Here is a 27,565-nt window from a genome sequence, read left to right as displayed (position 1 = left end):
AAAGTAAACGTTTTAATTTTTATATTTTTCTTTTATTTCTTGTAATCATGCAAGTTCTTTTCTTTTTTGCATTTTAATTTTGGTATCAGCAGTCAGCTTCAATTAGTTTTCCATAATATTTTCGTAATCGTAATCGTCGGTTCCATCACGCTCTGCCGCTGATATATATTTATATATAATATAATATATTTATATATCTCTTTATTAATTTATGTACACCATTGAAATTCGGACACTTTTATATGGATGAATATCCGCGCGTATTCGTAATTACAAATATTTCATTTGAATGAGTTCTTTTTTTACTCAGCTCCAGATGCTGCTAAATATGAGTTGTAATATTTTGTAGTATTTGATAGCTTATGCAAGAAACAGTTAAAATCGCTTATGCCGTTTATTTTTTCCTTGTATTCATAAGATTATTCAATTATCCATCAATCTCTAAGTTAATATTGGGTTTCATATATATGCATTATTTGCATTCCGTGTGTCTTATTTTCTTGTGCTTTTCGGTCTTTATTTATACAGAGTGTGTTTGAGTTTTTATGTAGGCAAGTAGTCTCAATTATGTAGATTAAATATTTATTTAATGTTAAATATATATATATCATTGTAATTTTCACGTTTATTTGTTTATATATATTTTTTGTTTACTTAATTACCACAACAAGCGTTTCCAGTTTTCTTATTTGATTTACTAACAATTACAATACATTTACAATATTTTCTTTTTTTTTTTTTGTTATGGGGAAATCCTCAACTCAACTGCCATGTGTAAATTATTAATTAATTTTGTGGGTTTTTGGGCCCCAAATAAATTAATAGGAAACGTTTAAACCGAAATTAAAGAGCTGAAGAATTATAAATATATTAAAAATTGAAAAGAAAAGTTGCAGGGAAGACAGAGAAACTGATGTATTGATGAAATCTTTTCAAAAACTATCCAAAATTATGCCTTAGATCGCCAAAAACTCTTCTTTGCTAGCTTTTAAAATTATTTTTTGTAAAGTAACATTGATATTTCTGGCATTCTTAAATAAATCAATTTAAAATTCAAAGTAATTTGTTTCAAAGGGGCCCAGAAATCGTTGTAAATGTGAAATCGCATAAAAAATGGTCTAAAAGTGGGCTAAATATTTTAGATCTTTAAAAGAAATCTAGAAATATTTTTAGATATATATATATTTCTAACGAAATATCAGTTTCTATGACACCCCTTCATTTAAGTAATTCAAATAATCAAATTCCATTTAAAATCGTTTTGAATTTCTATTATTTTAAGTTCTATACAGAGAGGCTACATGCAGATATTAAGCTATTAATACTCGATTGGTAAGTTTTTCACATATTAGTTTAGTTATAGAGCATTTTCGATAGTGATTGATAGGATGATTTTTTTTCTGAGGGGGGGAAGGGAAGTTAGAACGGGGCTGCATTCGCTGTAAACAATTTCACATTTAGTTATTGGTTAAGTTCAAATACGAATACGCAAAATGGCTGTATCGATTATATATATATACGTCTATATATATATTACATAAATATTTTTAATTATATATATTGTATAATTTTATTCTCATTTTTTTCTTTCTTGTGTTTACACTTCATGCAAAAGAAGAAGTTTAAAAACTGTTAAGTACATATAAAAAATATGAATATCCAACCAGCCCCCGTCGACCTTTACTGAATTCCGCTTTAAAAACAAAAAGAACAAGAGAATATATTTTTTCTTTATGGGATGTAATCTTTTTGTGCTGGGCGAAAGGATAATGGAACTCAAACGGAATTCAGTACCAGGCTTTCTGTCCATTATAACTATTGTTGTAATCATAACTATATACAGGTTAGGGTAAAGTTATAGACAAAAAGGAGTTAAAAAACTCTTACAAAGTCAAAGCTATGATTTCTCGGCTCCCCTAAATTTCAATTTAAAAATTTTTCCTTCCACCGATATCTGTAATTAATGTTTATATACACTTTATATATATATCTAAATATATTTTATGTTGGTTTACTATGCCGCTATATGGTTAATTAGAGAGAGAGTTTCGTGTTTCGTGTGTTTACCCGTATTTGCTGTTGCAGAAAATGTCATCAAATCATAAATGTTGTACGCATCACAATCGGTATATATGGTATGAATAATATATGGAGTTTATAGAGGAGCGAGGGGAAGGTAGGTTCGTCGAAGAAGACATCAATCCAATGCTAAGACATTCTAGGTACACAGAGAGAAACAAGATAATAATATGCAGTCCTCTAGAGCTGGGATTAAAAATCGATATCAATATCGATCAAAGATTCTATTTTCAAATAATGGGTTTCTTTTTAATGAGTGAATAGATCTACTTCGTTTGGCAAACAAACATTAGTGATCCTCGATAAATCTATTAAACCAAGGTTTTTATATCTGAAATTATTGCAATGAGAATCGATAAACAGCTCTATCCTAAAGAGAAACGACAAAGAATAGTTTGATTAATCGATTATTTCCCAGCTCCACACTGAGGTTAAACGATAAGTAAATATCGATAAAATATAACAACGATGACAAGGATGAGATGATGATGAATTTCGATTTAATCAGAGTTTTGTTTGGTTTTTTTTTTTTGCTTGGTTTAAGTTGCAATTTGTTTTCCATTTTATTATCGCTCTTGCTTACGCTCTTCTTACCGCTCTACATTTTTACAGACTACGAAATTACATCGCTATATAATTATTATTATTGTTTAAATGTGTTGGTTTTGTTTTTTTTTCGTACTCGCTTTTGGATCTTTTTTTAAAATATTATCATTATCATTATTATTATAATTTTTAAATCGTTATCATTAGGGTTACTATTATGATGAAGCATTAGCCTGCTCTTTCCTTCTGGTTTGTTGTTTCGTTTTGCAATTACACGAATACAATTAAAATTATTACCTTGTATAAAAATAATAATATTAATAGCATACAATAATAGTGTGTGTTCTGCAACTCCCACATTCTCTCTGCCTCTGAAGTTGCGTGTGTTTCTTAGTTAAAATGTAACTAAATGTAGTTTTTTTGCTTTTTTATGTTTCGCTTTTAAGTTTACAGGATAAGTTAATTTAATTTACGTACATTGAAAAATGTGGTTTTGTTTTTGTTTTTTTGTTTTTCTTCGGGCTGCTCGTGGAGCGACCAAGTCCCTCTGGAGGGCATTGGGTCATCCAAGCGAGCTGCCCGGCTAAAGCGCGTGGTTCTGAAACGGCCTGGGCCGGAGGAGAGAGGAGTTCCCTCCTTCTCCCCATTGTTACAACTATTCGTATCACTAAACATAGTTTCATTCATTAATCAATTATCTCTTGCAGTTTAATATTATTTCGCATGTGTTTCGTTTGCAATTATTATCGAATATGTACAGTTTTGCTATTTAACACTTGAGTTGTTTGCTGGCTGATTCGTTTTTGGGGAAGATGCATGGATGCATGGATGGATGGATGGATGGATGATGCATGGAGGGAGTAGGGATTGTTGGGGATAGGAGCTGGAGATGGGTTGGGTTGAGAGAGATTAAGAGCCAAAAGTTCTCCTCGATATACATTGTACATATAATATATATATTTTGCTTTTATTAATTTTTAATTCTTATCATGGGTTTTTCGTTTTTTGTTTTGTTTTGTTTTAGGTTAGGCGATCTTGAAAAATAAGACCTAAATCGATATACACACATATGCTTCTCTCTATATATAGCTATAGAAAATCAGAAATTAAGCGAAATTTGTTATTGTTGGCTCTAATTTATACAATTTCTCCTGCCCCATCTCTCTATCTCTCTGTGTTTCTTGCAAGATCTCCTGTTGAAGCTGCTGCTGCACCTCCTTGGCTATATTTTACAGTTTTCTATAAAGAGTTATCTCCCTGTTAAGGAAATATTCGTAAAATCTAGTTAATGATCTCGCTGCTGCTGCTTTTGTTCACCAAACAGAGGGCACAGCAGCAATTGTTGGGCTGCTGCAGGAGCTGGCCCAATGCCATTTGGCCGTCTGACGCAGCCAGTGGCAGGGCTATGGCCACCGCCTGGGCTTCCGCTTCCGGTGGCGTCAGCGACGGCGCCAAGCTGAGCAATGTGCCGCTGGGCAGTTGCACGGTTTTCGGTTGCATTCGATGTTAGCTGCTGCTGCCGCTTCCATCCGCGTCTCATCTGTTGATCGTGGACGTTGTCACACCCGTCGCTCCGCCTCCTGCTCCAGCGCCAGTTGCTCCACCGGCATTAACGCCTCCTCCTGCTGTAGTGGTCACAGGTCCTCCTCCTCCTCCTCCTCCACCATTTCCTCCGTTGCCATTGTTGTTGTTATTATTATTGTTATTGTTGCTGGTGGGCAGCACCACGCCGCCATTATTGGCACTGGCTATCACCTGCTCCACGGTCAGGGCCTTGCCCACATCCTTGGCACTCAATAGAGTGCCGCCACCATCCTGGGAGCCCACATTGTTGGCATTTGTGGCAACCAGTTGCCTAATCGTAGTGGTTGTGGCCGGTCCCACAGCCCCGCCGCCCGTACTGTTCACCGTGGTGCCCAGCGGCAGGGTTCTGGTTATAATCGCCGAATTGTTGAGGCGTCCGCGGAGCACCTGCTGCAGTCCACCCGGACCAAGTTGCATCTGCATCTGGCCGCTGTTGTTCTTCTGCAGCGGCTTCACATTCAGCAAACTGGTGTACAGCACTCGCTTGTCACCGCCCTGTCCGGGCTGCGAGTTGCCAGCGGTGGCCAGGGTCTTGAGCTTCTGGTGTTGCTGTTGCTGCTGCTGCTGTTGTTGTTGCTGCGACTTGTTTAGTACCACTGTGGTGGCGCCCACCTGCTGTGTTCCATCTCCTCCACCCGAGCTGCTCACAAAGTTCAGCTTCAGGTTGGAGTTGGTGGTGAGTTCCTTGTAGTGTAGTTTTTGTCCCGCCGCCGCCGCTGCTTGCAGTTCTCCAGGCGTTGCGATGGTGAAGTTACCAGCAGTTCCGCCGCCACTGCTGTTGCTGCTGCTGGTCAGGAAGATCTTGTTGGCCTGCTGCGGTCCCGCCTGCGTTGTAATGATTGCTGTGGAGGCGGGATGCAGGCTGTAGTTGTGATTGGCCGCTATGGTAGCCGCCGAGTTCGTCTTGAGCTGCTGCTGCTGCTGCTGCGGGTTTGACCCCGCCTGCTGTTGTTGCTGCAGATTGACGTCCGAGACGAGCAGCGGGAACTGCGACATCTTGATCACCTTGCTGAGCTTCTGCAGCTGCTGTTGCTGTTGTTGTTGCTGCTGCTGTTGCAACAGCAGAGCTTCGCCTGTTTCCACTTGATCGCTGCTATTGCCCGGATTGGTGGCCACCAGTTCTTCGAGATCTTCATGCTGCACCAAATGCTGGAGCTGCTGCTTGGTCAGTTGAATTTGGTGCTGCTGTTGCTGCTGCTGATGTTGTTGCTGCTGTTGCTTGCGCAGGAATTTGCGATTCAGCAGGAGTTTGTTGATGTCTGCAGGGGGAGATAAAGACAATTTAGAAATGTTTACATATATAAAGTTTACAAACTGAAGCTATTATCTATTTACTTGAAACCCTTGAAAGTTGGCTAATCTCAAGTGCTTCCAGGTTTGTGTTTTATAAAAGCCATAAAAATAAAACCCACTTGAGATTAGATTACAAAATTGTGGAACCACCGCAAGGTAGTTGGTAAAAGTAAGAATAACTATTATCTATCTATTATCTCACCTGTATTCTCCGGTCCATTGAGTTGCCTCTTCTGTGTGGCCCGACTCGTCCAGAGGATCTTATTGCTCACCGCCACTGGCGAAGCGTCCACTGTGGTGGAGAGCACTGCTGTGGTGGCCACTGCCGTGTTGGTTCCGCTCACTTGCCGCCACAAAATCGGCTGCTGCTGCTGTTGTTGTTGTTGCTGCTGCTGGACATTGTTCCGCGTGGGCGTTGTTATAATCAACGGCGTACTGGTGGTCACCTGCTGCACCTGCTGCTGTGCCTGCTGTTGCTGCTGCTGTTGCAGTCCTGCTATGCTGTGCACAGCCAGCTGCTGTCCACTGGCCGTATTGATGATGTTCACGCTGGATCCGGTGCTGCCATTGCCACCCGAGGAGCCATCATCGTTTTGCACTTTCACATTGGACAGTGTGATGACCGTGTTGGGGCCAATGGAGGTTGTGGTACCTGCTCCACCGCCGGGCACGCCCGTCGTCTTCTGAATGGCATAGGTGACCTTTTGGGCTGCCGCCGCAGCTGCGGCTGTTGCCGCCGTGACAATTTCACCGCTGCTGGTGGTGTAGATCATGTGGTTGCCGGTGGCGCCAGCGCCGGTTGCTTGCAGGGGCGTCAGGGAGCGCTGTCCCGTTGCATCCCGCTGCATCTGGAAGAGCAACTGCTGCTGCTGCTGGGGATTCTGATTCTGGTTGGGATTCTGGGGCGTTGCCTGCCGCTGCTGGACGGTTACGTTCCGGAGCTGAGCCTGGGCCAGCTGGTGCTGCAGCTGCTGTTGGGCGGTGAGAGTGGGCAGGGGACTGCTGCCCGTGTGCGGTGTAATGGTCACAATGTCACCCACAGCCGCACCGCCTCCGTATTCGGTGCGTGCGATGATCTGCGGACTGGCATTGGCGAACTGATTAAGCAGCTGCGCCACCTGGGGCTGCTGATGGGTCTGAAGCGTCTGCTGCTGCTGTTGTTGCTTTTGCTGCTGGGTGGTTATCTGGGCGGGTATGTTGATCAGCTGAGCCGAGGGCAGGGCAATGGCTTGTGGCGGCATTTGTTGCTGTGTTGCCGGGGTTGCAACAGCAACCGAAACAATCTCTGTCGCTTGAGGCTTCTCCAGCGCCGGCTCCACCTTCACAGTCACCAAGGCGGCTTCTTTAACCATCACCTGTTGTTGCTGCTGCTGCTGTTGATGCTGCTCGGGTTGCTCCACCTCCGTTGGTGGCTCCTCTTTGGGTGTGACCAGCACCGGCGGCACCGGTGCCTGGCTAAAGAAGATCTGCCGCTCCTTGAGCGATTCCGTAGTGGGACACACGGTGAAGGTGGAACTGCCCAGCGGGCATTGCGCTAATCTCGTTTTGCGATTGCGACCAGCGCGCTTGGCGGCATCCGCCGCACCGCCCACCTTTGGCTTCTTCTCATCGATGCAGTCCAGCAGCTGGTCGGCCATCTCCACTTCGTCCACCGCTGCCTCGCCATCGAGGATGCCATTCCAGAAGTTGGTGGCCTGATTCAGCGCCTTGGGATCATCCATGGCGCACTCCTGCAGGATGTTGTCCAGCATATGCTCGTGATTATCGTCCTCATCCTCGTCATCGCCCAGCAGATTGTTGATGTCGTTCAGTGAGTCACCGCCACTAAGGTTGAATTCGAGGGCGGAACCCGCGCCCGAACCGGAGCAATTGGGACTCTTGCTGCTGCCGCGGGCATAATCCTGCGCCTGAACCGTCTGCAGCAACTGGGCATCCGCCTCGAGATCCGTGTACTTAAAGGCGCTGCTCAGGAAGTACGAATTGGAGTCCGACAGATCCTCGGCGGCACTCAGTTTGCCCAAGCGATTAAGCTCCACGCTGATGGGTGTGTCCTGGGTCCAGTCCACGGCATTTCCATCGCACACCTTGCCCACATCTTCCTGATCATCGGACAATTCGTCCGTGGGCGTTTTCGGCCGGAAGTGCAGCCAATCGCGACGGATCTCCGAGAGCAGCTCGTTGCAGATATCCAAACGCTGGCTGGAGGTGGGCGACAAGCCGCCCAGATAGTCCGCATCGGCATCTGCTTCCTCCTCGGCCGGCGGTTGGATAAACAGATCCTTGGGGCGCGGCGCGTGTAGCTGACTGTTGCGCAGATTTTGCAGGCGAATCACATCGGGCAGCTGGTTCAGGCAGGCAGCCGCATCCTCCTCTTCGGCGCGTCGGGCGGCCTGCATCTGTTGCTGCACCACCTGCTGCTGATGCTGTTGCGCCTCCAGCTCCTTCTTGACCGCCGTGTGCCGAATGATGCTGCTCAGCTGGGCGAGATTAACATCGTCCTCGGCCTCATCGTCCATGAGTTCGGGCACCGGCTCTTGCGTGGTGGACTGCAGGACAGCGGCGGCTGTGCGAATGCTGCTCAGCGGTTCATTGGAATCGTCGGCATCGATCAGCTCACGCTTTATCGTCTTGGCCACTTCCTCCACCGAGAGTGCACCGGACGACGTCGTCGTCGTCGTCGTGGATGCGGCTGCTTCCGCTGCAGCGGCTGCTTCCGCGGCTCGTGCTGCGGCCGCTGCTGCCGAGGTGGAGGCCACCGGTTGATCCCCCGAGCAGCCGTCCTCATCTGCCGTTGCCGTTGCTACCGCTTCCTGCTTTATCACATTGATTTTTTCGCTAATGCTAACATCCTTATTCATAACACTACTACTACTACTACTATTGTTGTTGCTGCTGCTGCTGTTGTTGTTATTCAACACGGTATTGTTGTTGTTGTTGGAACGGTGGTGGTGGTGCTGCTGCTGATGATTGGCTCGCGGTGTCTGCTCCAACCCCTGATCCTTGTTTTCCAACCGCTCTGGCGCCAGATTCTCACAAATTTCCTTCTCCTTGCTCTCCTCCTTCTCCTTCTTGAGTTTCTGGCCCAGAACCATGGCCAATCGCTTGAGATACGCCCGCGGCAGTGGACCAAGTGCTGGCTTGGACTCCTGTTGCGGCATATTATCCTCGCCGGCGTTGGCCACCACCTCGGAGGATCGTTTCAGTCGCTTGGCGGCATTCTGTTCACGCAACTGCTGCTTCTTACGACGCAGACGGCGACGTTTCTGCCGCAGATCCAGCGAACTTTGGGGCAACGTAACAGCAGAACTGTAGATACCCAACCGCGAGACATTCTCATCGTCGGTGGGCAGGTCTTCATCCTCCACCTCCATATCGGGACACTCCTCCGACTCCAAATCTAGCTCCTTGCTCTCCTGATTAGGTTCCGTTCCCGCTGCTGCTGTTGCTGCTGGTGGTTTCTCAACATCACTGGCAGGCTCCACCTTTATCAGATCCGGAGGAGCAATTGGCTGCAACTCGCCATCGATGGGTTTTCCGGCTGGCAGCAAATCCACAACCGTTGGCGGTGAACTGGGCTTGGACAACGGCTCGGAATGCTCCTGCTTGAGCTTGTCACCGCCACACCGGTCAACCACCAGGCTCTCCATGACCGTGTAGTCCAGCTGCGACCAAAAATCGTCGAAATTCGTTGTGGCCCGGTCCAGGAGTATGCGACCGCCACGGCCCAAACGACGACGCGCGAACCCGATGCAGCGTGGCCTGTAAGATTAGCCCCGATACGGATTGAGTATGAGCATGGACATGGGCCAATTTAGATGGCAACAAACCTGGGATAGTTGAGAGAGGTCAGCGTGTAACGATATTTGGCATCCGAGCAGGCTCCACTGGACGGCATAGCCTCCTCATCCACATCGGCAGCGTCCCATGGCCACCGGCCATCTCGTTGACGTGTCTGCATCGAGATACAAGTAGAGAATACAATTAAAATGAGTTTGTGGTTGCACGAAGGAGATATTAATACTTACCGGCAGGTAAATACAGCTCGACTTGCGCCTAAATGCAAACGGCGCCTCCTCCTCGCTCTCGGAGCCCAGCTTGTTACCATTCTGGGCACCGGCGCCAAAGTAGTCCTCCTCCTCGCTATCCACAACCGAATCATTGGCCGCCGGCGAGGAGCTCTGCTGCCTGCTAAGGTGGTGCATATGGTGGGGCAGGTGATGAGCTGGAGATACACCGGCGGCGCTTCCCGCCGAAGCCGACAGGCCCGGCAAATACTGTTGTTGCTGCTGCTGCGATTGCTGGTGTTGCTGCTGTTGGGATGACTGCTGCTGCTGGTGTTGCTGCTGCTTATCGCGAGGCAATTTGTGCTTTCGCTTCTTGTACGGACGCTTCTCCTTGCGACTGCTACTCCCATTGCCGCTGCCACTGTTGATGCCATCTAATAAAAGATCAATCAAAGGGTTAGAACGAATCCAACAAGAGTGAATATAGAGCTAATCCTTACCCATTGTCAGATTCGACGTGTTCAGGTACTGCGACGCTGATCCATAGACATTCGCATTGCCCGCCGCTCCAACGCCACCGCTTGGCAGCAGACCCGTGGGCAGGGCGGCCAGAATGGCACCAGCCGTTCCCACCGCCGCCGCCCCTTGTGAGTATTGATTCGTATACAAAGGATTATACGCGGGTCTGCAAGGATAAAAGCAAGGGATTTTCGTTACAACATTCAAGGGGTTTGAGAGTTCCTCGAAGGACTCACCTTGTATTCTTATACTGAGCATTCAGCTCGGAGTAGACAGCACCGTTGAAGTCACGCATCTCCACGCGCTTCTCAAAGATATTCACCGTCATCTTGAGATGATCCCGCTTCGTCTCCTCGCGTCGCCGCACCATCTCCAGTATAGTGGTAGCGCGCTGCAGGTCGCGTCTAATTTGGAGGGAACAATATTACAGGGATTAGTCAAGGGAACAGGTAAAGAGATGTGTTGGGCTATAAACATATGCTGGCTAAAGGCAGCTTGCTACCTAGATGGAAATCTGAGATGTACGAAAAGGTGAAGAAAACCTTTTTAGGGGAACATAAGCTAGTTCTTAGTAAGATGCTGCAAGTAAGCAACAAATTTAACCTATTTTTGAGCAATAAATGCAAATATAATAGGGAAACTAACTTTGAGAAGCCAAAGATTACAAACTCTTGCAGTTAACAATTGAATTATAGGATCGTATCGGATATTGATCAGATCATAACTATGTTTAAAATTGATCAGATCATAACTATTCTTAAAATATTCGCAATTTTGAATTGGTATTTAAAGATATTTTCAAATGGGAAGTTTTCCGACAAATCAAAGTTTAAAAAACGCATAACTAGGACAAAAAATCATTAATTTGAATACGGAAAGTTATCCTGTTACTTTAAAATTTACAAGAATTAAAATTTTGATCAATTTTGGACAATTTTTACGACCCGCGCCCTTAAAATGTTGAAATAAAATTATCGAAATTTTATTTTATCTAAATTATAGCTAGATCGATTCGGCTGTTAATGCTGATCAACAATATATATAATTTATAGGGTCGGAAATGATTCCTTTAGACGTTACAAGCTTCTGAATAATTAAAATACTCGGCAAGGGTAATCTATTAGTTATTTTTGAATACTATACATCTTCAATTACTTGGCTTGAGAACTTTTCCAATTCATTGTGAAACACACACAATGCAACACGATCTACATTAGTAATCGAAACCTCAGACATTATTCTTCTTGTAAATAAAATATGAATCTTATAAACTCAAATATCCCATCACAACGAAAGGGAATACTCTCAATCATCGACTATCTGATAAAGGGTTCAATGACTATCCATATCAAAGTACTAAGTACATTTAGCCAGCATTATTTATAATAGTAATAGTAAGAATCTCAACCGACATTAGGCGTATCATCACTCAATTTCTTACCGCAGCTTGAGCATCTTCTCGTAGGAGGCCTCATCGTTTTTGCGATTCTTGCGGGTCTGCATTTTTTCAGTGCGACGACGGAAAGCCAAATACGGGTTGTTGGAGCTGGCGCCGGGACGACTCTCTGTCTTAACCGTGAGGATCAGCGGGTGTTGCTATAGAGAGAGCAAATCACGTTCAAATTAAATTGATTTAAGGAGTGTAAAGAAAAAAGGGTTACTCACCATCTTGAGGCGCTTGTTCAGCCAGTAATCGTAGACGGATATGCTGGTCTCATCGTCCTGATTGAGCAGAGACTTTGCCTCGTTTAGCGTGACCACTGTTTGGCCAGAGCTCTTCTCCAGCCGGTCCATCATCTGCTCAAACTTCAGTTCGGTGAGCTCCAGACGCTGCTGCTGGCTGAGCCAGTCCTCATCAGCGCTGTCCATGTCGTAGTCGGGCACCTCAGTGTCCAGCCCAAGCGCTAAAGTTTTATTCAAATATAAAGTTAATTTAAAGGTTCCCTTTGAACTATAAAGGCAATAGCTTACGTTGCATATGGATCATTTGGCGGGGCATCTTGTAGTCCGGCGGATAGTAGGCATCATAAAAGGGCTGATCCGTTTGCAGTACCTCGGGCGTGGGGATGATCAGGCCCGTGCATATAGCGCGTTGCAGATGGTGTTCCTAAAGGATCACAAAACTTAATTAGGTTTCGTCTTTAACATGGGAGATTTAAGATCAAACTTACCGACTCCTCCTCCTTCTCCATGCCACTGGGCATCTGCGGCACCGCCCGATTGATGGCTGAGTACTCGGGCAGGTCGGGCAGCTCCTCCGCCAAGTAGATGGGCATCTGCTTGGACGGATCCAGGTGGCGGGCTCTGAACGATAGCTTCGACATCTTGGCGGTTATTGCTGATGATGCCTTGCTTGGTTGTGAGAGTTTTTGTGGACTGTGTGGTTGGGTGGTGGTAGTGGTGGTGGTGGTGGTGGTGTGTGGAACGTTTTCTATTTGCTGTGGCTCTGATGCGGAATTGGCTGCTTAGGTTGCTATAGATGCGGCTACGGCTACTCCTACTCCTAGTCCGGCTGTCCAACTGCAGTTGGCCAACGGCAGCCAAGGATTTGTGCTGCTGGAGCTACTGCTGCTGTTGACTCTACTCCGATGCGCTGGCTTCGTTGTTGGCGTTGCTGCTGTTCCTGTGCCGGCTCCTGCTTCGGCTCTTCTACTCACTATTGAGGGTGCTGTTAGCTGGAGATGATGCTCCTTGCGGGTGCGAAACTGCTCCTGATCCTGCGCCGATGAGTTAGCACCGGGGCTGCGGTGGCTGTGGCTGCTCTGCCAGCTGGTTAACGCAGCCCCTGTGCCCGTTCCCCTGGCAGACGTAATGCCACTGCTGGTGCGGATCGGGTGTGGATTAGCAACTTTGGTGGCTATATACGGTGTGTCCCGATCTGGATCCGTTTCGACACCCTCCCTCAACCCCGCCGCCTCGAGCTTTTGCTCCTTCGCTCCCGCTCTCGCTCCCTCCTCCTCCGCCTCCGCCTCCGCCCGCCGCTGCTCTACCTGATCCTCGTGGATTTTGGCGGACAGCGCCGACAGTAGGAGAATGGCCAAGGATGCGATTTGATTGCAATTACGACGACAACGCAGTGGTAGCAACAACAACAGTGACAACGGCGACGGCATTTTTCACGTTGAAATCGAAGGTGCTATGTGAATTGGCATAATTACGTTCATCAAATTTGCACATTTCAGTTCATCATCGTTTTTTAGCGTTTTGTCGAAAGTGTAACTCTCTTCTCTTCACTTCTCTTTCTCCACACTCTTCACACTCTTCAATCCCTCTCACTCTGCTTTTTTTCTTCTTTGTTTTTGTTGTTGTTTATAATTATTGATGCTTCTTCTTCTGCTTGTTATTCTTATTCCTTGCGTAGTTGCTGCTGCTGTTATCGTCGACTGATAAAAATCTACAAAATAGGGACAACAAAAACTAGTAAGTAAACAATGCACAGACACACACGTACACCACTTAGAAGTACATCACATCATATCATATTTATATTTATGTATGTATGTATATGCATTAGGGAGCGCGCGCGGGAAAAACAGAGTGGCATTTAAATATATATTTTTGTTGCTCTGGCCGGGCTTTAAATTCAAAGAACACGCACAAAAACATGTACGCCTTTGTGCGGCGCTATGATTCACTGCCGCCGCCAGTTTCATTTCTCATTTTTTCTGTTATTAAATTGCGAAAAATGCCAAATCATAGAAAGCCGAAATAAAAAAGGCGGCATAAACAAACACACGCGCGGCGACAGCAGACTCAAACAAACGCGGCGAATTGCACGAAGTGGAAAAAACACGAAGCGCAAAACACGACGAAAAAGTGGAAAAAAGAACGGAGAAAAACTCCGCCTCATGTGGGTTTTGTTTTTTACATTTAATGGCTTAATTGATGCTCCGCAATCGGTTGCGTATGTATTTTCAGGCAGGGATTAATTTTTCACACACTTTACCGCACTTTTCATGCACCAGCGAGCGCAATTTTGTTGATAATTCGCTCGAAAATTTTACACAAAAATCCCGATTTTGCGTATAGCGTGGTTTTGCTGGAAAGCAATAATGGCGGCCAGAGAGCCGAACACCGACGACGCTGCGGGCTGCTGGGCCGCGATTAACGGACGGCGACGGCGGCGATAACAACGAGCGGCGAGCTCGAGTCGGCAATTTATTTGCCTTTATTCGGCACAGAACTGTCACTAACTGTTAGATTAAATATTTATAATTATGCCGTTTATTTTTTGGCAGCATGCATTGCTCGTGTTTACACATGAAAATTGCATTTAGTTATGTCGATGTTATCGATACATCGCCGTTGGTTTGCGGAATATCGCGGCCTGTCTCTCCGAAGCAACTCCGAATGTTCCGTTGGCGCCCCCTGGCGTGCTCTTCCCGCACTAAACGAAACGCTGCATGACTTTTTTTTCACAAACAAAAAAATCGATTTAATTTTTTCACGCACATTTTTCACACTGATTTTGGCCTGGCCAAGCCTTCAATGGGCCAAAATGATGCGAATTTTAGCTTATTTACCACTGCCGCACCGTTTCCAGCTATATTCAAGCAGTTACGCTAGCGCAAACGATCGAAATTGTTCTTCAACAGCGGGACACGTAAAAACGTGTAAAACTTAATGGGCGGCCACCACGAATGAGATTTTCGGAGTAGTCGGAGTCGTGCAATCGTCGCAAATGTGACGAAATTATTTTGGCTACCCCTCCGGGCGAATTAATGAACCAAATCGAGTGCGGTTTTCGGCTAAATCAGGGGATTTTTTGTGTGGGGTCGCATACATGCATTGGGATTGTTGGAGCCCAGCTCCATTTGTTTAATTTGTTGTTAATTTACGCAGCCCCCAAAAAGCCAGCTGCCAGCTAGTGGTGGCCGATAATTCGGAGTGCGCAGGCGTTACGCTGTTTGTATCGTTTATCGGTGCATGCTCATAAATACGTTGGCTTAACGTAATGTACTAACGCTAACGCGTTTGAAATGTTTTTACATGTAGAAATGAGGTGGGAACTACGTAACGTTATATATTTGAATTTTGTGTGTAAAAAAGTGTATTAATGGCGGATTAAAAAAATTTTGTTTTATTTAATTAGCTTATTGATTTAAATAAAGTTTAAAATCTACCCCAAATACCAAATAAATTCGTTATTTCTTATTTTCATAATATTTATTAAATATTTGTTTCAAAAAACAGTATATTTTTCGTAGCCTTTTCCAAACATTTTAAGAAATGTAACTTTCTCGTTTCGTTTAAATGCTTTTTCTTTATTATAATCTCTTACAAGGCTTTTCGTACTCGCTGTTTTTATTTCATTTTCTTAATTTTCTTTGTTTGCTAGTTACAAGTGATTATTTTTTATAGGTTTAAAGGTGCTCTCGTAGACTTTTCCGCTTGTTTTGTTTTTGGAATATAATTTATTTGTTAGGTTTTTGGTAACAATTTCTGATTTAATGATTTAATTTGGCCAAGCGTTGGTTTGATTTGTTGAATGGCAATTTTATTTGTCCAGCAAAAAGCGAGTTGGAAGCACCTGCTTAGTAAAAAGTAAGCCTTAAGCTCTTGTTTCAAAGCCCAAGAAGCAGAAGAAGCCTTTTTTGATTTTGTTATTATTCCCGCGCCGGTGCCGATCCTCCAACGGTTTTTTGCAGCTGCCTCGTCTCCATTTTTGGTTTTTTAAGCTTGTTTTTATTATTTTTTAAGGCGTTTGCCGCACGGACGTTCACAATTACAGTTGGGGGGGCGCCGCGGCCGCCTGTTTACAAATATTGGGATATATTTCGCAGGTGACAGGCGGCACTTGGCCCTCACTCTTTGGTTTCAGATGCTCGGCAAATGCACGCGCGCCTGCCGCCCACAATTGCCAGGTCCTTCAAGGAAAAAGGGGATTTCCCTTTCTCTTTTTTGGGTATAATTTATATAATTTAAACTTTAAATTGCAATTGTGGAAACGGCTGTCGCGGCATTGCGACCACTGGGCATGGCTGCGATGGCGTACATGATGAAAAAAACATGTCAGACAGTGGTGTCGTATGTGAAAAAGCACCATTTGAGGGGAGGGGGGGAAAGGGGAGTTGGCATTCTTTTCGGGGGCGTGGCACAGCTGTGAGCGAGAGAGGGAGAGAGGCACAGGATAGCTAAATTCCAATGCAGCTCTCTCTCTCTCTCTTTGTTGCTGGCTCTGGAATTGGTAACGGAACATATACCTGGCGGCCAGTGATGTCATTTCTCTGAGAGCAGAAAAAGCTAGATCAAAAGTAAAATATATACATAAGCTAAAATAACCGATTTTCGCTAGAATATCGTTATTTCAAATATTTGTAATATTTAAACTGTTTAAAGTTAATCTTAATAACTTTCAAAATGTACTTAAAGTACAAATAAAAAATCTGTTTAAATTTGCTAAAATAAATCTAAAATTCCCGCTGACCGTTATTTTCAATCACATTTACAAAAAAAAAAGCCAAATCTGGCGGGAAATGACTTCACTGGACCTCGAGCGGTTTGTGAGTGAGATAGTGAAAGTGCGAGAGTGAGAGCGAAAGTGGTGTGGTGGGAAGAGGTGAGAGTGGTGAACTGAGGTGGTTAACTCAATAGAAGAAAATCTGAATTATTTCTGCTAAATTCAAGATGGTAAAATCGAATAAAAATCAAATAATAAAAGCAACTGCTGATTCTTCTAGAGAGTTGGTTTCTTTTCTAAGTGTTTCCTCGCCTTTACTTATTTATGTTTTCTTTGCAATATTCAACAACCAATACCAATATCAAGTTTAATTTAGCTATTGGTAATAGCTATTATTGGTAAGATCTTTGATATTAATTTAGTGCTTTTTGTATTGTGAGGAATCTATGGATGTGAAGCTCCAGCCCATAAACATAGGGCTCTCGAAACGATGGCATCATAGTTACTTTACAAAGACTCTTTAGATCTTTTCTTTTTTGAGAAAAAAAAACGCGCCTACGAGTAGTAAAAATTCACTTTGTGAGTTGTCTGTGGTATTCATGAGTGTCTTGATTGGGTTTTCTTCTAGGTGCTTCGCTAATTCTGTAACTGCATCGTACTTTCTGTATATATTTCGCTAACATTCAGTGAGTGTGTCTTCAGGTGTCATTGAGTGTTCTTATCTATTTGTTTTTCATTTTCGTTCTACAGGTGTGTGCCTCTAGTGGAAGAGTTTGTAGTACTATGTCTATGTGTAGTTCTGTTTTTGGAAGAAAGTTAGCAAAAAGAACAGAGTCGCAAGATCAAACAGAGTTGTTAGTACAATATAGTGAGAGAGAGATAGAGATATAGTTAAACGGATAGAAAGATATACAGAGAGATATATAGAGAAGGTACAGAGAAAGAGAAATATATAGAGAATGTTGTTGTTGTTGTGGGCGCTGCTGAGAGAGAGATAGAGAGATGTTGAAGGAACTACAAAAAGTACTAAATTAAAATAAGTTTTTTTTGTTTTTGCACTACAAATCCAAGTGTGTAAGTTTTTCAACTTCATTGCCTCGTTGTTTATTAATGTTTTGTTTTTGTTTTTATTTGTATTGTTAGTAAACTGTTTAAACGCATTAACCGTCAATCAATCAATCAAATACTGGTTATAAGAATATTGTCAACATTCACAAACCAAAATCGGTTAGATAGTTAGTGGTTAAATATATATGTATATATATAAGTTTATCTGTTTATCGAACAAACCAACATACCAGGAAAGCAAGAAACTATACAAATCGAAACTCAAAAAAAGAAATGGTGTAAACATTGCATTTTCGGGGATTTTTTTCGCTAAGTGTACGGGAAGGATAGGGGGGAGGGGGCCTTGGGAGGGTGCTGGATCGAGTGTGTTTTGTGAGTGTGTGTGTGTACCACCGAGATAGAATCCGATAATCCCATCCGTCTACGAGGCGAGGCAAGAAGAGCGAACTAAGAAAACGGTGCGCAACTGTACTTGACTTTTGGTTTAATTAATTTTTAATGGTTAATTGAGTTTAATTTCTTCTTCGGCTTGTGACTTACCTGGGCCCAAAAAGCAACGAAACTATATAGTTTTGCATGCTTCCCGGCTGGACGGAAATGGACAATCGATCTATTAAGCATTTTTTTTTTGGTTTTTGTTTTTGTTTAGTAACTAAAGCCAAGTATAGAGGTGTAAGTACGTATTTTACAAATGCGTGGGCAAGAGTGCACGAATGTTGAAAATTTGAGTAGTTAAGTTAGGTTGAGTAGCAATTAGGTAAAGCAAATCGAAGCCAAAAGGTTAATAGTAAATTTTGCTAGATATATTATATAGATAATATGTATGGTAAAAATGGTTGTTTATTAGCCAATTCAATTTCAATTATACAAACGAAAACGGTTTACGCTTAAAATACAAAACTTCAAGTCGAATACTCTAGTCGAGATGATAATCATAACCATTATTAATTAATTCATAATAATATTAATTCAAATTCGAATAAATGTAAATCATAAGCTATGTAAGCTACAAGTTCCGATTCGATTCGATTCGTTTTTTAAAACTATCACTAGCATGAATGAGAATTGAGTCAATTTCAATTTCACAATGATGGGGGTTATTTTGGGTATCGGGTTTTGGGTTTTTGGGTTGGGGTTTGGGATGGGATCATGGGACATCTTCTACTTACGAGCTAATTATCACTTGTTGAACATAAACCAAAGGGACCAAAGGGTGATCGGTACTTTATACAGTTTTTGGTGCTGGTGGCAGATTGTTCTATGAGGCTCTAACTAACTACACTAAGATCGATATAGGCTACGGTCTCATTGTTGCTTCGTTAAGTGATATGATGCGTGGGGATTTGAACCGAGAGTACAGCTTAATGGCTAGGATATCTAGGGATACAGAGAGAGTATTAACAACAAATCATCAACGTGTGAGAGTGTATGTTATGCATATTTATGGAGTTTGTTTCCGCTTTTCCGACTTTGGAATAAACAAGATGAGCAAATGTTCCACTTGGTCTCACTTGGTCACACTGGCAAATACTTTTGGGATGATCTTTGATATATTTGTCGGCATTATTTACAGGCCAAAAGTAATTGGCGCGTTATACCAAGTTTACATATGATTTGGTTTTTAGATTTCGTTTTAGATTTAGATTTTAAATTTGTTTAAGAACTAAGATCTAGTGTGAATCGATTACTGATTACTTCTTATGGTTTTCGGTTTCGCCTTGTCCCTCTGGTCGGGGTCATTTACAAATGTAAGTAACAACGAAATCAAAATGTAATAAACACTACGATTCCTACTTAAGCGCTACATGCTTCAGCTTTAGCATCAACAACATGCAATTCAAATACCGATTACTGTGATATTCGATTCGATTCGATTCGATCTCAAGAACTCTGTGCATCCAAAGCTGGCTTTTAAAGTATCTTTTAGTGTATCTAGTGTCTAGTGTCTAGTGTGTATATTTGGGAAATAGAAAGCCTTCTGGTCTGTAGAAGCTTTGGATTGCATTCACATTCCTTGGATTGGGTTCTCGAGCTATAGCTGGGTGCTGATCAAACTACACAGGAGCCCGTCTCTTCATAAAACTGTGTTTTGTGTGCTCCAAAACAAATCAATCGTAATTGTAATCGTAAATCGTAAATTGTAAATTGTAAATCGTAACCGTAATTAAATCAAATCAAGCTACAAATCATACGCTTAGAGAGTTAGATAGAGAGAGATATATAAGGAGGATAGAGAGAGAGAGAGAGAGATAGTGTGAGTGAGAGTTTGTGTAGGATTACTCTTGGTGTTGTATGTGTCTGTATGGTGTGGTCTGAGTGGTTCTGGATGATCCTAACACTTTCTATCTGCTGAGCAATTGACCCATTAGCCATGTCACTGCCACTGCGATGGGTATGAGTTGCAGCTGGCAGCCGTTAGTGTGTAAATTTTTACTAGAATTGCACATATCTTCCTCACAAAAGCACATATGTCCATTGCCTGAACTTTCCATCATGCACACGTGATCGACCATGAATAAATTGATCTGTAACTGTGACGTACACATGCGTCGCACCACCTCGTACGCTAAAATATAGATCGAGAAGAGGGGAGAGAGAGAAAGGACACGCAAAGCCAGATCATGACGATCAATCAGTTAGGGTATTACTTTATAATAAATCAAAGTTTAATAGTTTTTTAACGATTGCCAGTTACTCACGTGATCTCTGATGCCGCACCATCTTTACGCAGCAACCGTTGCAGGTCATCAAGGGGGGCTGGTCCCGTGGCAAGGCCGTGTAGTTGAAGGGATCCTATGGAAATAATCTCTGAATAAATCTATATAAATCATAAGCTATGAGTATGCCCACCTTGCAGCGGGCATCTGTCCAGGAATCGCACTCATAGCAATAAATCGATCGCGCTATATGAAAATATAACTCATTAATATCTCATACTCAAAAGATAGCTTCTGTTCTTAGCTTCTCATTTTCGTCTAGTTTGAGGTTAGGCTTATTAAAGGGTACAGTAACGACAAAACGTGCAACACACAAAAGCATGCCAAGGACTTGCCAACACAAAACAAACAGCAGGCTAAAAACATTTATCGATACCAGTTTTAAAATTATAAAGTGATTTTTTGTTGCGTTACTAATTGGAATCGTTGTGGGTAATTTGAAATTTGTTGGAACAGGAATAATAATATTTAACAAAACTCTAACTATCCTACATAAATTCTTGGCAAAGTAAAAATACAAAAATAAACAGAATCAAAGATATGTGTGGGATTTATTAAGGGGATGCTATTCTCAAGGGGAAAGTGTCTTTTCTAGGGCATGCACTCACACTCACATACCGATACACCACAAACAGACACACACACAAAATATTTAGGATAAAAGATCGATATTCTGGATAGAGTTAGCTTCAGAACTTGTTCGTAACTTGACAGGAATACTTTATACCTTCTTTAATCTATATCTCTTTATTTACTGAATAATAAGCAGTTCCGAAACCTACTGTACCACAGAGTTACTCCGACTCAATGAATTTTCATAGGATAGTTTAAATGAAGGTTGTTTTTTTCTTTGAATTGTAATTAAAAAGACAAAGCCTTGCCTGGTGCGAAACTTAACTAGAGAAAAAGTGCAACAGAAGGTAAGGTGAAAAGTGAGGAGAGAGTTTAAAGGGGATGCCCCGAGAACTGAACGATAATTGATTTATTCGAGGCAAAGCTTTAAAGATGAGCGGGAGATAGAGATAGAGAGAGCTCCGATATCGGTCGGATATACGAGAAACGAAAAGATCTTAAGTAACACTGATAATCCAAAAATATTCCTTTATAATTCATTGCGAAACTCGAACCGGCTCGAGTTTGTTAGAAATAGATAATACATATACTTATGCATGACTCTTATTATCATATTATTTTTGATGTATTTTTTTGTTTTTGGCAAAAAAGGTAATCGATAGGTTTGTAAGCAAATTCAGTTTTGAAAAGGCAATGGACTCATACTTTGACATTCGGCTGAGGCCTGCGGAATCCATATGAAAGTTAGAAATCCGAATACGGCTGCAAATAAACAATGGAAGAGAAGAGAGCAAAGTAGAAGTGGGCAGTAGAAGGAGCACGAACTGAAGGAACCGAAAATCAAAAAGGGCGTAGCTATTTGCTCCGTGACAGGTACAGTTGCGTTCCCATTCCAGGCGCAACTGTACCTGTCATTGAGCTGTTGGAGTATTGGAGTTTTTTGGAGAGGGGAGAAAGTAGAGCTGGTGGTGGGTGGTTGGTGAAATGTCGACACTCTACACACGCTGGGGATTACGTATACACTCGATCGTTTCTGTGCACACACAGTGTTCCAAATGCCATTCGTTTCCACCGCCTACTTAAGAGTATTACTTATATATATATATGTATATGTATATTATTATACCAAGGTGAGAGACGACAGTGTTGTAAAAGGCACAGAGGAAAGACAATTTACAATTTACGGTTACATTTTTTTTTTTTGTGTGAACTTCACTGCAACTCAAGACGCATACGTGTTGTTTATTGTTTTGTTATTGTTGTTGTTGGATGTGACCAAGGAATATGCAATATATATGGGTTATATAGAATGTATATAGAGTACAGACAGCTGCTTATAGTCGATATATAACGGCATTTACAATCAACGGCACGTACGAAACGAAACCCATAAAGGAAAATCAAACGAAACTCAAATCGAACGCAACAATTTCTCTTTGACGTTGTTTTTTGTTTTTTTTTTTACAGGGGATTATTTTGGTAGTTTTTTGTTTAATATTAGTACAAAAACTTAAGGCAATTTTGTTCAAATCGAAGTAAAGAGGGGTGGTAGAAGGAAATCATACGCAAAAAAGGAAACTTACTTGGAAAACAATTATCGGTGGTAGCGAATTTTGCCAATGCCAAAAAAACTATATGTTTTGATTTTTTTTGTTTACCGATGGAAAATGAAATGAAATAAAAACAACAATGTACAAAAATGTTTTCAATCAAATTCAATTGAATAAGAGTGGATGTGGCTTAGCAGCTACTGATAAAAGCAAATGAAAATCAATCATTCCTCAAAAGGTGCCCTATCTAAACAGCTTTTCTTTCGATCAATCAGTTGGCACTTGAATGGAATTTCCCTAGAATTTCATTCATATTTTGTAAATTGAATGGAATTTAATGGCTGAGAAGTTTATCTCTCAAGGATATAGAATGATAAAATCGACTTGTTGTAATTGTATTTAAAATATATCTAAAGCATCTTTAGAGTATTTTCTAATTTTCCCTGTGGCCTGCTTTATTACTAAGCATCTCATAATGATGTATGCTATATGATTTTCCGATTCTATTCTTTGATCTGTGTGAGAATACGATTTGATGGTCCATAAAGCAGCTGGAACTTATGCTGGCTCTTTTGTTTATTGCTTCGCCTTCTGTGTTTACCATTCATATTCGCTATGGTGTTGACCTTTGTTCATTAATAAATATTATATGGTTATTTCTCTATTGCTGTATCTGAGAGATATTGTATCTGGATATATTGTTGATGCTACTGTGTGAGTTTTTGCATTGGGTGAGTGAAGGGTTTACCTGTTACAATGAACAGCCAATTGCCAAGAGAGGCATTGCCCTGATTCCACATCCTGGGGGATATTCCAACGACTCCACCCACCTGTAAGGATTACTCTTTGGTATTTATTTATTTATTATATAGATTTATTTATAATTACTCACCTCCTTGTGGGTCTTAATTATGGTATTTTTATACTTTAATTGCTGCTCTTAGCTCTCCTCTCAAGTCCTGCTTCTGCAGGGAAGCATTGCGCTGCCGTCACTAAAATTTAATGATTTATATTTTAAGTATCAATAAATATGTGACTGAAAATTATAATAAAATAAGCCAATAATCAAGCTCATTTTCAGCTCTTTAAAAATATAATTTCAGCTTTAAATCTCTTCACAAGTTTCCCCCTTTAAAGTATCTCTATTTATATATTAAATCCCCAAAAGAACCACAAAAAAATGAACACCTTCCTCAGTTACTCTACCATTTATGGCTCTTTAATGGTCCGCAAGAACGAGGGTCGCCCCTAAAGTTTCGGTCTATGATTTGTGGCTTCCAGTTTTATGGCGACACTTTAAGTTGAACACACAGTAAAAAAATATATAAATATATGGCATATATTATATATAGATTGTATAGATAGAAGTGGATCAAAAACGGGGCCCTATAAATAGAGTCGCACAACCTCTAATAAGTGTTCTAGGTCAGTCGGTGTGTTGTTGTTGTTGTTGTGTGTGTGTGCCGAGTGTGTGTGGGCGGAGTTCAAGTCATGGCTGCTGCTGATGTCAATGGATTTTCTGACATTTTATTTCGGTTTCGGTTTTGGTTCTTCACAAAATGTGATTGACCGACTAGAAATCATCGCACACACACTTCACTTGACGGTTCTCTGCATTTTGAAACACACATTTCGTTTGGTTCGAATGAATTTATAGTGGCATTTTTTGCATTGAACTTTGGCAAAGTGTCAAAATAATGCGAGGGCGACTGGCAAAGCGAGGGGGAATTGCTGGGGTAAAGCAGACAAAAACTATTTATATTTATATGTGTGCCACAGCTAAGAATACTCATTAAGCGGATGGATATTGAGTGGGAAACGATTGACTGAGGGGATACCCTGGATTGGGGATGGTTTTGAATTGGTAATATAACTAGAAATGAAATTATTCAGTTATTACTGAAAGAATATAGAAAATACTTGTATTTAAAATACATTTTAAAAGAGTCCAATTTAATTTACAATTCAAACGTTCATAGAAAAACCGATGGTTTTGCTGACCAAAAGTATTGCAAAACATATTTAATTTATGATTTAAATTCACAGAAGAATGGAATGGAAATAATGTACTTAACTATTTAAATTAGAAATTGTTTTATACAAAATAAAAGTATTATAAGTATCAACAATTTATATTGCGAGACAAAAAGTAATTATCAAAATGATAGTATTACTATATTTTTCAAGGGGTTTAACATTATTAATTTTGCTTTCAATTTTTCTAGTATTTTTGGTGAACTTGGTATACTATTTTCTATTATATGTAGTATTATTATTTATAATATTTTCTGGAACTTGAATACCAATTAATTTAAACTATTCACTGAACAAAATAAAAGTAAAGTTCAACAACGTTGAAGTCTTCTTCGAAACAGAAGAAAGTTATCATTTAGACCTAAACCTAGTCAAAGTCATAAACCTTTATAAAACCAAGGCATCTATTGTGGAAATTATAGAAATATAGTTCATTCTAAAAGGTAATTTAATGAACTAAATAAAAAGTTTTAAATCCTTTGACCAATCAACCCATATACCCCTTTGGCAATAAATGTGATCATCTGATCGTTAAACTGCCTCAGCTGGCTATTCCTATTTTTCAGGTTAAGGCTTTGGCTTGGCACCACTAAATTTAGCACAATGTTCCGCCAATATTGAGGCACTTTAGCACTGCTCCTCCTGGCCAGTGGCAAGTGAGTCAAAATGTGGTTCAGTGGCCATAGCCACCATCGTTCAACAAGTGTTTGCAATGCCGCCCCCTGTTTTCAGCCATGGTTCACATTTCATTGGGTCATTCATCACAACATTTTAATGACACTAACGAGCTAATTGCAGAGTGGGTCACACGGCGGTAGCATCCCGGCCAGGATTTGGGTGGAACTTAGTCTCAGAGTAAGGATACTGTGTCCTCGATTAACTTGCCTTAGTCCCGGAGTTACTGGCTAACTGAAGTTGGCCTTTCGTTGGCCATGTTTCGTGTGCTGGCCCAGACACACGCGAGTATTGATTTTGTGTGTGCGACTGCAGCCTCTTCACTTTCCTTTCACACTTTTCCTTTTTACACTTTTCCTGCTCGGCTATGGCCGCTGTTTCATAATACAAAATACACACGGATCGATTGGGCCAGAGAGAGGCTTAACTGGGCCAAGTTATTCAGCCTTTAAGGCCTAATGCAATTTGCATTCGACGACCCTCGTTGCGGTTGCGGTCGCGGTCGCTTCGATTTTTTTTGTCGCCACGATTTTCCACTGTGTTTTCCACTGTGTTTTCCTATTGATTTCGCTCACAACACTTCTTATTCTTTGGCCTTTGATTTTATTGTGAGGGCTTTTCATTAAACCCTCTGCTTTGGCCAATTGTTTAATTCACTGATTTGTTACTAGAAGTTTTTGTTGTTAGCAATTTCTGCTTGATTTTTCAGTTATTTATTTGTGTTTTTTTTTTTTGTTCTTAGCACAAGCAACACGCAACGACATTGACAACGACTGCGACCGTGCGGATTGGATTTTCCGATTTTCCCTTTACGCTTTTTGACAGTTTTGGCGCATGACGCTTTTGACGTATGCTGCGCTGCAGCTTTTCCGCATACGCAGTGTTGGGAAAACCCAAAGGAAAAGCTTTTAGCATAAGCTTTGAAAGGCGGTAATTTTAAAAGGGAAAATTTTAAACTAAATCGAACATCGAATCGAAAGTTCAGAACTTTTTTAAAGAACTTATTTTGTTTCAATAAAAAATTTTCTTTTTAAAACCCTTTAAGAATAATTAAAATATAACAAGAAAAGAAGCTAACTGATTTAGTAGTCCGATTTTCGTAAAAGAATATATATCTTTATATATTTGGAGATGGCTCCTTCACTGCGTTGCAAACGTCTGACTGAAATTATAATACCCTGCAAAGGTATAAAAAAGAACAACAAAATAAACAATGAGACCTTCCCTACGCTTCTCAAAAAACCAAATTGTGTTTGCCTCTCATTTACTCTCACTCAACAATAATACTTTCCTCTCTTTCACTTTCTCAAAAAAGTGCCCTCCTCTGCGATTCTCAACCAATGTACTTAAGCACCTTAGCAAACACAATTTTTATTGTTCTTCTTCTTGTTCCTTTTAAAGTTTCTAATTAAATTTGAGTTTAAATATGCTATATTTTTGATTAATTTTACGGACTTATCACATTTGTTTACTAACTCAAATTCTCATTCTTTCAAAATAAAGAATGAGACCTTCCCTACGCTTCTCAAAAAACCAAATTGTGTTTGCCTCTCATTTACTCTCACTCAACAATAAATATTTCCTCCCTTTCACTCTCTCAAAAAAGTGCCCTCCTCTGCGATTCTCAACCAGTGTACTTAAGTACCTTAGCAAACACAATTTTTATTGTTCTTCTTCTTGTTCCTTTTAAAGTTTCTAATTAAATTTGGGTTTAAATCCAACCCTTGGCTATTATAAGATCTGTGTTAAATCAAAGTATCCAAACCCAATTACTGCTAAACAAAATGCCGCAAAAACAGAAGCCAACTCCGTGGACTTGCTTCTGGTCCTCCACCAAGCGTGCAGGGAGAGTGTAAGTAACAACAAAAACAACAACGTACATTTACATAAATTCCAGTTCATCATAAAGAAAAGAACAGCAACTAAGAGTCAATATTTTATATTCTCGATCAATTTTGCAGATTTATAACATTTTTTTACTAACTCAAATTCTGATTCATCCAAAATAAACAATGAGACCTTCCCTACGCTTCTCAACAAACCAAATTGTGTTTGCCTCTCATTTACTCTCACTCAACAATAATACTTTCCTCCCTTTCACTCTCTCAAAAAAGTGCCCTCCTCTGCGATTCTCATCCAGTGTACTTAAGCGGCTTAGCAAACACAATTTTTATTGTTCTTCTTCTTGTTCCTTTTAAAGTTTCTAATTAAATTTGGGTTTAAATCCAACCCTTGGCTATTATAAAATCTGTGTTAAATCAAAGTTTCCCATCACATTTACTACAAACAAAATGCCGCAAAAACAGAAGCCAACAACAAAAACAACGACGCACATTAACATAAATACCAGTTCATCATCAAAAAAAAGAACAACAACCAAGAGTCAATATGTTATATATTTTGATAAATTTTAAAGATTTATAACATTTTTTTACTAACACAAATTCTGATTCATCCAAAATAAACAATGAGACCTTCCCTACGCTTCTCAAAAAACCAAATTGTGTTTGCCTCTCATTTACT

At 41.3% G+C, this 27,565-nt stretch overlaps 3 protein-coding genes across 4 annotated transcripts in view; 1 reads left to right on the top strand and 2 right to left on the bottom strand.

Annotated features, from left to right (window-relative positions):
• Drip (aquaporin homolog protein drip) overlaps positions 1–27,565 on the top strand; it is a 69,376-nt gene that overhangs the window by 6,639 nt on the left and 35,172 nt on the right. The window lies entirely within an intron of this gene.
• Positions 11–14,796, bottom strand: E(Pc) (Enhancer of Polycomb). The gene is made up of 11 exons (XM_020946890.2): positions 14,549–14,796; positions 12,197–13,419; positions 11,997–12,132; positions 11,691–11,929; positions 11,467–11,621; positions 10,262–10,429; positions 10,007–10,191; positions 9,528–9,940; positions 9,330–9,454; positions 5,705–9,261; positions 11–5,468 (listed from the first exon to the last, which is right to left on the bottom strand). Exons 2-11 carry the CDS (start codon positions 12,347–12,349, stop codon positions 4,162–4,164), a joined length of 6,438 nt encoding a protein of 2,145 aa, XP_020802549.2. The 5' UTR covers positions 12,350–13,419; positions 14,549–14,796; the 3' UTR covers positions 11–4,161.
• On the bottom strand, positions 15,269–25,894 carry qvr (glycosylphosphatidylinositol-anchored protein quiver). 2 transcript variants are annotated; one of them, XM_086827329.1, is made up of 7 exons: positions 25,253–25,894; positions 23,226–23,325; positions 23,082–23,163; positions 21,489–21,545; positions 20,344–20,396; positions 20,193–20,286; positions 15,269–20,059 (listed from the first exon to the last, which is right to left on the bottom strand). In XM_086827329.1, exons 3-7 carry the CDS (start codon positions 23,131–23,133, stop codon positions 19,836–19,838), a joined length of 480 nt encoding a protein of 159 aa, XP_086683455.1. In that variant the 5' UTR covers positions 23,134–23,163; positions 23,226–23,325; positions 25,253–25,894; the 3' UTR covers positions 15,269–19,835. The 2 variants fall into 2 exon arrangements, with proteins under 2 accessions (XP_086683455.1, XP_086683456.1); XM_086827330.1 differs by lacking the exon at positions 21,489–21,545 and adding an exon at positions 22,367–22,414 and having other exon boundaries at positions 25,253–25,890.

The sequence above is a fragment of the Drosophila serrata genome, unplaced genomic scaffold, assembly GCF_035046125.1.
Source record: "Drosophila serrata isolate PLE 108 unplaced genomic scaffold, ASM3504612v1 contig_165, whole genome shotgun sequence".
In the NCBI taxonomy this organism is placed as follows: Eukaryota; Metazoa; Arthropoda; class Insecta; order Diptera; family Drosophilidae; genus Drosophila; species Drosophila serrata.
This window is presented reverse-complemented; position numbering and strand designations above follow the sequence as displayed.